This window comes from Perca fluviatilis, chromosome 8 (assembly GCF_010015445.1).
Source record: "Perca fluviatilis chromosome 8, GENO_Pfluv_1.0, whole genome shotgun sequence".
NCBI classification, from domain to species: domain Eukaryota; kingdom Metazoa; phylum Chordata; class Actinopteri; order Perciformes; family Percidae; genus Perca; species Perca fluviatilis.
Genome location: NC_053119.1, coordinates 11,707,009 through 11,720,237, shown reverse-complemented (window position 1 = coordinate 11,720,237; position 13,229 = coordinate 11,707,009). Strand labels below are relative to the sequence as shown.

Genomic DNA, 13,229 nt, shown 5'->3' with positions numbered 1-13,229 from the left:
GCTAAGAGACACCCCAGAATAAAACTGATCTTGAACGTTAAACATCTACTATTTTTTGTTTATTTTGAAGGTCACTAACTAATGACTACCAATAACTGTCTCTTTTAAGATTACAGATGTGCAGCGTAAATTAATAACATTCCCTATACATATCTCAATGTTTGTGATCCTTTACTAATGGTGGTTAATTAATGTTTAGAGGCCAGGCAAGTGAACAAGGGAACTACCAATGGTCTGTAACCAAGTAATTAGCGCTGAAACACATGATATTAAATAACCTAGCGGTCTGCATCATCATTTAATGCGGTAGTCAATCAAATATATCAAACATTAAATTGCTTATACTGTCACTGATGGATAACAAATTTGACCCAAATGCTCAGCTAGACGTAAGCATGTGCTTGGGTAGCAACACAGCAATGCGTTATGGCACTATATTTCATTTTCATTAATCTGTGTTGATGAAGAAGAAATTGTATCAAGATCAATGGGACTATGCCAGTTTACAGTGGCCTGTAAGTGAAATAGTTCATAAAATCATAATTTAACAATAGTGACGAGGGAAAGAGTTTTCGTCTCAAATCTCAGCACCTGGAAAAATAATCATTGTGTCATTGGTACAAACCAATGTTATCCAAACCCCACACATACACAGCTGTCTTTTTTGGCTATAAGACAGTGCTTAGTCCTTACTAATGGGATTAAAATCAAGATAAGACCATCATATGTTTAAAAAAGTCCATAGATTGTTTAATACAACATACCATATTCTCAACAATTCAACATCAACAAAATTTTGTTAATAAAAAAAAAAAATCTGCATATTACCTTTTATTGCACAGAACAATTTGAATGTGTTTTCCATAGATTTCTTTTTTAGTATCTTTTTTTTTTGTAAAAAGTTGGCTTGGACTACATGGTCAGTATAGTCCAGGGTCAAAATAAAAAAAAGGAATAACAAGGAACAAAAAACAGAATCCCGGGTCACTCGGGACCAAAAAAAGGCTAAGTACAGTAGCCACACTTTGAACGAAGAGAGCATTCATAATCAGCAAGAGGGAGAACCATGAGCCATATCCAGTGATTTTTTTTTTTCCTTTATGCAAAACGGATTACACCAAAGCTGCTTCAGATTGCTCCATGGGTGAAACCATCTGTGTCACTCGAACCATCTGCATATTCTATCCATACTTCAGCCCATTACTGTGTCGTTGTCTGTAATGTCATCCATCATAAATAACTTAGCCTTTATCCTTACACACGTTTGCAAAGCCCAGCTGTCCACAGTGTGTACTTGACAAAGAAAGGCTGTAACCTCAGATTTAATATGCAGGACCAACTGGGAACCAAATATGCACAGTTCTTTTTCCCCTGACAAAACATTGCACATTTCTGGGGAATAGCAAACCTGTAAATGATCCTGGAAGGTAATATTTCCATGGCTTTGATGGGGGGAGCATCGGCATCAATAAGTCATTGATTTCATAAAACAATCAAAAAAAATAAACAACAATGAAAAGAATATTCTACATTTTGAGGAGCACATTGTATCCAAAAACGTGAGCACCACAACTTTTATTCCTTACTATCATGTTGAGCACAAAATTATACCAATACATAATAGCTTTTGAAATGCAATTTAAAAAGTCAGGGATAAGCAGTATAGTATAATGTACCAACACTAACCTTTCTGTTCCATGGCAAAACTGTAGGATATATGCTGCATCCATTGTTGGTACAGATCCCATCATAACGAGCAGCATCTCACATTTGCTACTGTATCACAATCCATGTGTGTGCATTTTCTGGGTTACATATACAAATTAGGGATGAGTGACACTGATATCAGATACTGGGCTCAAAAGGCTTCATTATATTTCCCCAATGCTAAAATCCTATATTAAGAGTCACATTTAACAACAGGATTTGCTGCTACTCTTCAACACTTGATATTGTTATATTTGTCATTCTAAAAAAATATTTTTTACAGTGCATTACTGACAATTGGTTTTAAAAGTAAAAGTTGAACTAATGTATCTCTATATCACTGAATCTACATATATTCAGAGCATTTATATTTGTATATCATTCCGTTTTTCAGGTCAAATAATGACAACTGTAAACTGTTTTACAGTTTCCTTCACTGTACTTTCTTGGTCAAGAAGGGGGCCACCAATTAGCTGCTGTGACTTTCAAATTGAATTTTATATAGTCATCACTAACAGTTTTGTATTTCCCATAATATAATTGTGCCATACTATGCTAAGTATTTCTGCTAATTTCTGGGACATACTCTTTCTCTTTTATCAGGTATTGTGATACAGATATACAAAACAATCATCACTGTAGGAACACAAACAGACCATATGTAGCACATAGTGATGATGTACTTGAAAAGCATCAATGTTATTAATGTATAAATGTGCTCATCAACCCATAAAAATCTCATTCATAACTTGACATTTAACCTTGGAAATAAAAAAAACAACACTAAATAAAAAATACAGACACAAAACAGCAATGGCCAAAATATGATCTGCCCCCCGCATTCTGGCTGTTTGAAGTGTTTTTCTTTTCCGATATATTTTTCCCAGTATAAATCCACAGGAGAACTGCTTATGACAAATTTGACTTACAATAAATGCCCCCACAGGCCTTGTAGAAACCACCAGTGCCCTGTAGCACTGGTTGTGCTTTCACTTGTGAAAGTCTGGAACTGCCCTCCTCTTTAGTGCTTCAGTCAAGAAAAAACATATACAGTAACTCTATGTTAACAGACCAGGATCCACAGGTTTGTAAGGGAGGAAAGAAATGTCTTCTTTTCCATTTTTCTTATTTTTTAGTTCAAAATTAATAAATTCCACAGCTCCGTTAAATCATTTTCATGTTAAACTTGCGAGGAGCATCCACTGTGTTGCTGCTCATGCCAGCGTCCGATTTCCGTGGCACATACTCAATCTCAATGTTGTGCTTAGTGTTGCCTTTACCTCTGCTCCAAAGAAAGAGCAGTACCAGGCAAAACAAGACGACACCGAGGAAAGAGATGAAGCCCATAGTGGTAGCAATGATCAACGTCTTTATATCAAAGGGGAAAGGAGCATTGGCTCTTGTACCATTAGCACCAGTTTCTGCGGGCTGGTTGGAGATGAAGGCAAAAGTCTTGTTGGGCTGGTGTGGCCAGTCAGGCGAGTAGCTATGAATGTGCAGGTGAGCAAGAGCGGTGTCATTTCCGCCTGCGTTGCTAGCTATACACACATATGTACCATTGTCCTGAATCTGGGCATAGCGAACCTCAAGGGTACCGTCTGGCAACACGGAGAGCCTTCCAATTGTCTTGGTAGTGATAAACTTTTTCTGCGGGGATAGCCACATTATCACTGGAGCAGGATCTCCATCTGCTTGGCAAGCAAAATGAACAATGGCTCCCTCGTCAACAAATTTCTGCTGGGGTTTGCGATCCCTAATCCTAGACTTGCGACACGTGAAGTAGTTAGGCTGCAGGACATCCGGGAAGTCTTTGAATTCTTTGCCTTGGACAAACTCAGGGGAAGCACAGGTTGGCTGCTGCCTGTTGAAGTTCAGTCTCCAGCGTCGTCGGAAAACCCATAACAGTCGGCAGTCACAGGCCAGGGGATTATCATACAAGGCAAGGGTTTCCAGGTTGCCAACAGAATGGAAAGCAGACTCTTCTAAAGTGCTAAGAGAGTTTCCAGACACATTTAGAATCTTCAGGTAGTTTAGACCACGGAAAGAGTAGGGCTCAATCATTGCCAGTCTGCCTCCTACTAGGTGAAATTCCTGCAGACGCAGAAGATCATGGAGCTTATTCCCCTCAATTGTGTGGATAGGGTTATATGAAAGATTAAGAAAGCGCAAATAAACCAAGTGCCGCAGGGCTACATAAGGAACTGTGGTCAGGTTGGCATTTGCAATGGTCAGGGAGGTGAGATTTAATCCATACAAGCAATTTGGGGTCATCGTATCCAGATATGGCCAATTGGCTATTTCCAACACTTTCAGCCGATAGAGCCGTTTGAAGGAATAATCCCGTATGACATTGATATTGAGGAGGCGCAGCCTGAGAGTGATCAAACTGTGAAGGTGGGTAAAAGCCTCTGTTGGCACAGAAGACAAGTTGCACTTCTCAAGACTCAGGTGCTCAAGGCTACTTAGGCCATGAAAAGCCCGGTGGGAGATGAAAACCAGGTCGTTATCACCCACCTCTAAAGACCGGAGGTTGTACAAATCCTGGAACATGTAGTCCAACAGGATGACGATCTTGTTCTCACTAATGTCCAGCTGTGTGAGATTGCTCAGGCCTGTGAAGACACCGAGCTGGATCAGTTTAAGCTTGTTGCTACGCAGCCCCAATGTCCGCAAGCCGTAAAGGTTGTTGAACGCTCCAGGTTCAATAGTGGAGATTGTGTTTTCACTGAGCTCCAGGTGTTCGAGGTTGGGAAAGTTGGCAAACTCGTCTGGGTTGATGGTTCTAATGCGGTTTTTGCTGAGGTCCAGCAGTCTTGTTTCTGCAGGTATGCCCTCGGGAACTGTCATAAGCTTCTTGCGGTGGCACATCACAGAGCGCTCTTGAACATTGCACTCACAGCGGGATGGACAACCTGTTGTGGAGCCAGACAGCACGGTGCCGAGCATCAGGATCAGAATGGGCTGCCAGCAAGCCACCAGGTAGCTGTGCCCAGTCGCTTCCCCAGCCGCCATCTTATCGGTTACCTGGGGAGACACAATAAAGAGGGAAAAAAATTGTTAGTTTTATTTATTTTTTTAGATGAGGGGGATTCAATACAGATTGTGGAATTATTCAAATATGTAGTTCTCTGCTGAATTCAGCAATTTCACATCATATGTGGTAGACATAATGCATTTATTTTTATTTATATAGTGCTTTTTGCAACCCTCAAAGACAAAGTTTTTAAAAAAGAAATCCACATACTAAAATACAGAATCATTAATCAAACATTAAAAACAGCTCTAGAAATGTGAGTTTTGACATGTGATTTGAATATGGAAAGATTGGACATGGAGTAGTGTGAATTGGCCGCAGTATGAACTTGTTTTTAAACACTTTCCTTTGGCTATTGTGTTCCCTTTCTGCCAGATGGTTAGTTCAACAATCATAAGTGCTAAAAGGATGCCATTCTGGTGTGACACAATTCCTAACAGAACAGAGTTATGAATTTTGCTGCAATATTCATGCCACAGACTCGAGATGAATAGAGGTGGACGGTTACGAGGAATAAGGTATGTGCTTGCATAATTGAGAGTGCTTAGGGTTATGAATTCTGCATCCTTCAGGTTTCTGCACAGAGCTTCAAAAGGTATTTTCAAATGCAAGTAGCTGCTGTGAATCCATAGCATTCTATCAGACCTATTTGTGATATAGAATAGGAAAAACTGATCCCAGCAAGAAAATCAAAGACCAAATAATTCTAGTAATCGTACGTACATCTTGCCCTGCACACTCATTTTGTCTGCTGTCGAATGCTCAACACTATTTCCATTGCACACCCCACAGACAATCAATCGGTCAATGCTATCACCCAGATATGAAGTAAAAGGGGCGCAGCCTTAAGTGGAATTAAAAGCATTTTTCAGATGGTAATTCAATTTATGCTGTTTCACAGACACATATGCTGAGCACATCTGTGGTTTGTTCTGGTATCATAAACAATTTTTTCACCCCTACATCTAGCCTGGATTTGCTGTGTGAGTTAAAAAAAAAACAGTAGAGGGGTGGAGTAGTAGTAACAGGAGAATGCAATCAAAGACGGATGGTGGCAAGTGTGATGTATGTGCTGTGGCTGACACTCGGCTCATGCAATCCTTTACGATAAAATATAGACCTTACACCAACAGGGAATTGGATACAGAGAGATACACAGGGTTTAAGAGCAAAAAAACAAACCATATTTAATTTCAATCCCATCTGTTAGCATGCCTCCACCCCTTCATCTAACAATGCAATTAACAATTGATATTATCATTTCATTCCATTTACACTTATATGCAAAAAAAATAAATAAAACAACATGATAGCATCGTTTACATCATAAAATAAATTGAACATGAGAATATCACTTATACTATGATTTGCAGACAGTGATTCTGAAATATTAGTTGTATGATGGGTTCCAGTTGTGAAATGCACATGAAATTAGATTACATTAATAATAATTACATTATTTCCAACATCCAAGCACATGCAGTTGGATTGTAATTCAGTGACATGATAAAATGTGTGTGAAAACCCTCCACAGAAAGAAAATTCTTACATCTAGTTCACACTCATCAAGACATGTCCGTAGGGGACTCCCGTATATGTGTGATGGCTGTTGTCACAGTACGTAGATTTTTGCCAGTGGTATGCAGTTTCATCTCCTCTAAATTTGCCTTTAAAGTTGATTGCCAACTGGTCACATGTTGCTTTTTCCTAATTCATACAGGGTTTGTGAAATATAGTGCATGTTTGTGCTTCAGCAGATTTCATGGACCATATTACTTGTGACAGATTGAGACTGTAGAGAAAAGGGGAAAACAAATCTGTGATATTATGGTCACATTATGGTTGATTGTTAATTATTGTGTGACATGTTGCTACCATTGTTGTCACCACTAATAACTTATTTCCCACTAAATCAATAACCAAGTGGACATCAGACTCATCAAATAAGGGTTTATGGGTTAGATTTACTTCATTCAATTTCATTTTATTCCCTCTAAGGTCAAAGTTCAGGTTGGGGATTTGATGATACCATCTGTAATCAAGTGAAACCAAGAGATCTAAAAACAGGTAGAAATGATAGTACAGAGTTGACCTGCATCAGAGCCTGCTGTGCTCCTTGCAGCCTTCAGCCTTTCTCAATCACTCTTATTCCATAACCCACATTGATCAAGTCAGTGCTGAGTGCTGAAGGACGGAGTGGTGTGGGGCTTTGTATGGCATGCTAAGACACTTAAGAAGAAGGAGTGTCCTTTTCACAAGCTCAATTCCATCTGTCACCCTCTATCATGTGGCTATCGCATATTGGATATCAGTCAATAAGATGCTATTACCACTGACACTGAAACCCAATCGAGAAAAAATGATCAAATCATAATCCCTTGCTGGTAAAGCTCCATGACTGCAACTTCAGCAGATTACAGACCTTACCTTACAGTCAGACTTTTTAATGAGTCTTCTCACTCCTTTGCACAGAGTGAAAAGTCCCCCAAAATGACACTGCACCTGATTTCTCAATCATAATTCATCTGATTATTTATCAGGATCCATTGAAAAGAGATGTTACTCAAGCTTTTACCGTCATCCCTTCAAAATGTGCCCAAAAAAAGGGTTAGAGAAGGAAGTAATGAAGAATGCCATCTCCACGGGTAAACATTTTCAGCTATGTTTTGTTAATGATCTGGTGTTATCATTCCCTCGCAGGCATGCAGTCTAAATGCAGTTCTTCATTCCAATCAGCACTCAAGTAAGCTCCCAGACAATTACATTAATTGAGGTGAAGTGAGAGGGGGCGTCCATGATCATAGAAAAGAATGTGGCTGAGGAGAAGGAAGACAGCGGTGCTGAATAAATGAGGACCCACTGGTCCAAGACCAGTAATAACTAGATCAATGAATAGTGAGATTAATGCCTTTATGACAGAATCCACTGGGATCCTGAAGATGTTCCTTGTATCAGGAAGTGGATGGTATCCTATGCGCCTATTATAACAGAGTGGCTTAAGAGTAGCCATCAGTGGATGTACAATCATAATTAAACAGACAAGTACGATTCTGCTATCTTGTCCAAGCTGCAGTCATTAAGTTCATTGGAAAGTTTTAATCAATTTTGATGTTGAACCTTTTCTCTGAACATTTTCATGTCGAGACTAGACTAGGCCCCAATTAAAAATCTAACTACAATCTAATCTAATAATTAAATAGGTCTTTATGAGGAAAAAGCATTTATATACTGTCGTTCATCTTTGGCGCTAAAGATATCCTTCTTTCTTTGTTTACACAGGCAACAGTGTGACAACTAGTACAAGCCTTATACAAAATTCAAGCCACCATTTCTTTAGTTTAGTCTTGGGTATTTTATCTTTTAGAAGGATAAGGATCTTTTTTCACTCACTGGATTTAAATCTGGTGGCTCCATGTTCAACAGTTTTTACCCACCCATTTGTAGTTAGTTGCTTAATTGCTTTCTGTCCACCTGCAGCTTTCATATACAACCTGCTATCACTCCACTAAATCTTGTTCCATGCGTCTGAATGAGGCTGTCTGTCATCATTACACAATGCACAATAAACACAATCAAACATAATTGGGGAGGGTTATTGTTCTGACTTAAGCATTGCCCAAAGCTTTAGTTCACCTGTCACAAGACATCACTCCTGAGCCTTGTTTAATACCATAGTTAAATACCTGTAAGCTTCTGGGAAATCCCTGAGATGGTGCTGACGTTATCTGTAGCACAAAGTGTTAAAAGCCTTTAAAGCCCATTTCTCTGCAAACTGCTTAGTCAGCTATCAGGCTAATCCTGAATGGACAGATCAAGCTGCACATTTTTTTTTATTATATTAGTATTCCCATGACTTTGACAGAATGTCTTCTGACAATTTGTAGTTAGCAGTTGACACTATACCCAATATCCTCCTTAGGTAAATTTAACAATTTCTTATAGGGGAAGTATGCCCATTATGGGTATTAATAATTAGTTGGTATTTTCAACCACCAACACCATATTACTTAAATTTGTCATCAATTTATAATTCATCTGTTTAAATGTGTATGCTGGAAGAAAGGAAAAAAAAACAGCTGCTGAGATTTTAAGTTAAAGTGCTTTGTAAGACGCTTATTGGTTCAATTCTTTACAGTAAGTAGCAGCTTGTAGTTATAACACAGAACATGTATATTGACAGCCATACTTTGGCTAAATCCATCTTAACCAGGAGAGTCTGACCTTTCGCTCCCCAAGTAAGATCACTTTCACACTGCTATAATGTCGCCGAGCTGAATTTCGAGAGAAAGGTTACCCTTGTGTCATTGAAAAGCTAAGCTGCCTGGTGGGATTGCTGGCTGGGGCTGGGCCTGTGAAATGGCAGGGCTTAAATGTAAGCCGACGCCCGACAGATGGACAGCAAAGCCCTAATCCAGGCGAAGAAGCTGGTTGGTGCAACAAGGTGCAGAATTCCAACAGTGGCCAGCTGTTGTCCTGATGAAACTGCCATGAAACCTGTCGACATATCCCTCCTGAACTTCACCCCAAAAGGGGGTCGTATACTTTGTCTGTGCAGGGGCTCTGCTTACTGATGCCTAACTCCATTACACAGCTACGAATAAATTGTTTATAAGAAATAATCATATTTAAAGTAACTAGGAAAGCATCAACAGTAATTTATCTGCAACATGTCTTAGTCTTCCCTCCTTGATATTAAATGGGTGGAGAAAACACAAGTAACACTTCCTTTTCCTTCACTTTGCAGTACTCAGGTCTCTCTTGGAAAAGTTATATCGATTGAATAAAGGTTAGAATAATTAAAGGTGATAATGATAACGCCTTACAATTCAACACCACCACAAACTATGGCCTCCAAAATGAAAAATGTTGAATTAACTCTATAAAATATCAGTAACGTAATCATCATCATTGTAATTATCAATTACGTTTCCTAACATACACAGACTTTCACTCCGAAGACTTTCATTTTGATATACAGTAATTAGTAGTTTAACATGACATTCTTTAAGCCAATACCTGTTTGTTTTTTTAAACCCTAAATACATATTTCTGTGTTCATAGTGGTCATATTATGCTTTTTGGCTTTTTCCCTTTCCTTTATTGTGTTATATATCTTTTTTGTGCATGTAATAGATTTACAAAGTGATAAAGCCCAAAGTCCACCCCAAATGGACTTATCATCTCCAACAGAAAACACATTTCACAAACTGCTCCAAAGTACTCTATTGTAGTCCATCCTTTACTGCCATGACAAATTTATAATCCTCGCCTATCTGCTAGCGTGGTACGCCCTCATACTCTGCTTCTGGCTAATTGTCCTTACCTAGCTACTGCGCATGTGCGACTCCCAACAAAGATGGAAGTGTGACGCCTTACTCTGTAGCTAAAACGGAGAGCTGAACAAACAGGGGGGAAAGAGGAGCTACAACAATGTGCAGTACAACAAAAATATGGTGTTTTTTGAAAATTAAACCATGGAAACCTATTCTGATATGACCTCTAAATACAATTATGAACCTGAAAATGAGCATAATATGAGCACTTTAACGAAACTAGTTCAGATTCTCAACGTTAACTACCTGTTTAAAACGGTTAAATTAAATTTAGTGTGATTTACGCTCAAGTCCATGTTAAATGCCAGAGTTTTTAAATAAAACAAACACATTGTTAATAATAATGCCAAAACTCCATAATTTCTAAATGGGTCGCAATATGTGCAGAGATCAGTAGTCTTATGATTGGGGTTGTTAAAACTCTAAAAAGTCATGTTTCATTGCACTCAAAGCTCACCCTAATTTGGCAAGCTTTTTACAGATGTGGTTGGGTGTTATCTGTGAGAGAGGGAGTGTGTGTCCATACGTGGTGTTCCATCATTATTAGGCTCATTAGCCTCGTCTCCCAAGCTCTGTTCAGAGAATCCCTGTTCATTTTTGGTTCTTGAGGAGATGTGTTTTCAAAGAGGAACAGCCTCCAGAATGTCAGACTTTTACAAAGTGGATGCAGGATTTTGGAAGGACTCAGATCAGCACTCACTAATGAGCACTCACACTGCTTTCACAACATCCAGGAAAATAAATAAAAAAGAAGCCTGCCAATAGTTTCTTTTTTGGATGAATAACACAAAAAGCAGATATCATTTCCTAATCAAAGCCAAATTAGACTGACATTTAGGTTCTAACAATGTAAATGATGTGTGTGATTTCACAAATAATACTAACAGTTAAATATTTTATCACCACCTGACTGTTACCTTAAAAAGCTGCTAACAAAATCAAAGATGACAGAATTTTTCAGTCACTATGTTTTTATAAAATATATCTAAGAGTTATCTTGTTTATAGAACCATTACAATATTTCACTAAGTGTCGGCGGTCTCTAAGAAAAACTGATTAGCATTTTGGAGATGAGAGCTACACAGGCGCACAGCTTCACTGTAAAGTATAATAAGCTCATAATTATCACTTTAATCACTTAACTGTAATGCAACCTGTATGACCAGGGAATGACAAAGTAAACTGTATCAAACTATGAATAACCAATTTTGCGAATATCAGTTGTAGGGGCCTATATAGATGTATCTATAGCTTTAAAAGCAAGCAATTCAATCTATAATGGTATAATCTTGAACCTTGAAATTCCTCTATCAGTACAATATTTCATTTGATTAATGTTAAGGTGAATGTCTGCTGTGCATTTGTTTTTGAAGCATTTTTCAAGCATCTTAGCATCAAAGATAAAGTTATAGTTCACTAAATTAAGAAGTATTTATCTAATATCAATGTTTCATCTGTTGAAAACATGTTAAAATGGAAAGTTGACTATAGTACAGAAGTTGCTGATTCTAAAACAGCAATCAATTTACACCATTTTATTTCTCTCTACTATCCATTTCTTCTGTGTGCTGCTGAAAGTTTTGTTGATTTAATACTAGTCTATATCCACAATGTTCCACTTCCGGGATTGCTCTGGTCCTGCAGGAAATTCTGCCGGATGCATGTCTTTTCGACGATGTCCGTTTCCTTCCACTTTCTGTGTTGGAATTTTAAACTCAGGTGGATTTATGAGAACTATGTTTAACTGCTCCTCAGATCTCGGCATGGTAAATTGAGACAACTGGCTAGGCTATTTGTCCAACCTGAGTTTCTCTCGCACAACTAAAACAACTTTTGAACGTACACGTTCCACCAAAACTAGTTCCTTCCCGCGGCTATTTTGCAGCGGCGCCGTGCAGAGCTTAGCGCCGCCCATGACAGTTGTGACTGGTTTAAAGAAATGCCAATAAACCAGAGCATGTTTTTCTCCCATCCCGGAATGCTGTGTGGACTAGCTGTGCGCTGTGTGTGGAGGATGGTCTGGCAAAGCGAGACTAATTTAAAACTAACGAGGCTAAGAATCGAGCAACTAACGGCTCTGCGAGGCTCTATAGGCACAGCAGAGCTTTGAGCTAAATGCTAACATCAGAATGCTAACATGGTCACAACAGCAATGCTAAATACTGATGTTTTGCAGGTATAATGTGTGCCACATTCACCCAGTTAGTTTAGCATGTTAGTGTGCTAACAGTTGCTTATTAGCACTAAAATCAGTTTTGCAGATACTTGGTTACAAACCAAGGTGGTGGACAAATTAAAATGTTGACCTGATGACCTGGCAGTAGATGAAAAGTCAGAGGATTAGATTAGAGGTTATTATAATTTTGTCTGATTTTAAGAGCAAACTACATATAGTAACTTCATATTCTAATGAAATACAAGACTGCAAGTTTTTAATACATTAGTCCACACTATGCACTAATGCAAGGGTAAGAACCTGAGGTATTTATTATAGCAGCTGTTGTACATTTAGAATGTTTGGGAGCTGAAGGTAACTAAGCTAAACAGCTAGATTGTGAACGATTGAGCTCCCCCAGAGAGAGCTGCTGGAATAGCTCTTTCCTTTTTTTTCCCTAAGGCTGAGAGAAAATGCTTCACAGGCGGGAGGGCTGCTTCTAACACACATACACACACACACACACACACACACACAGATGCAGTTATACAAATGTTGTCGTATTGTGTATTGCTTTGTCCCATAATGCTGTGCCCCACACTCTGATGCCTGTTCTTTTGGGTTTGGAACATCTTGCTGACACCGCCTTTAAGGCTTGAGGTGTTTATGTCACGGGGGCATATGGTTACACATGGACTCTTCTCCAAACCCTGCAGGAGATGCCAACCTTCAGTGCACCGGGACACTACTTGCTGCTACACTGGCAAAACTGAACACACTGCAGCCATGGCAATACATTAAGGAGAAACAATAACCATTGAAGGTCGTAGGGGTTTACTTTTCAGACTGGATGTGGATTTTGGACGAGTTTTAGCATGTGGGCTGAATCTGGCTTGTTATTTAGTTCGGCAGATTGAGAGGCCAGCACTAACAAGCCCCCATGAGGTGCTTTAAGAAAGTCTGTTTCAAGCAATGTGCCAATGAGAATGTGGTTTTTTTT

General features: G+C 38.9%; 1 protein-coding gene across 3 annotated transcripts in view; it reads right to left on the bottom strand.

The window, feature by feature from the left end:
• Window positions 1-726: 726 nt before the first annotated feature.
• lingo1a (leucine rich repeat and Ig domain containing 1a) overlaps window positions 727-13,229 on the bottom strand; it is a 137,749-nt gene continuing 125,246 nt past the window's right edge. For all 3 annotated transcript variants that reach the window (XM_039809307.1, XM_039809306.1, XM_039809309.1), the window contains one exon: window positions 727-4,731. In XM_039809307.1, coding sequence (XP_039665241.1) covers window positions 2,872-4,719 — 1,848 coding nt within the window. In that variant the 5' untranslated portion in view covers window positions 4,720-4,731 and the 3' untranslated portion in view covers window positions 727-2,871. The remainder of the gene's footprint in view (window positions 4,732-13,229) is intronic.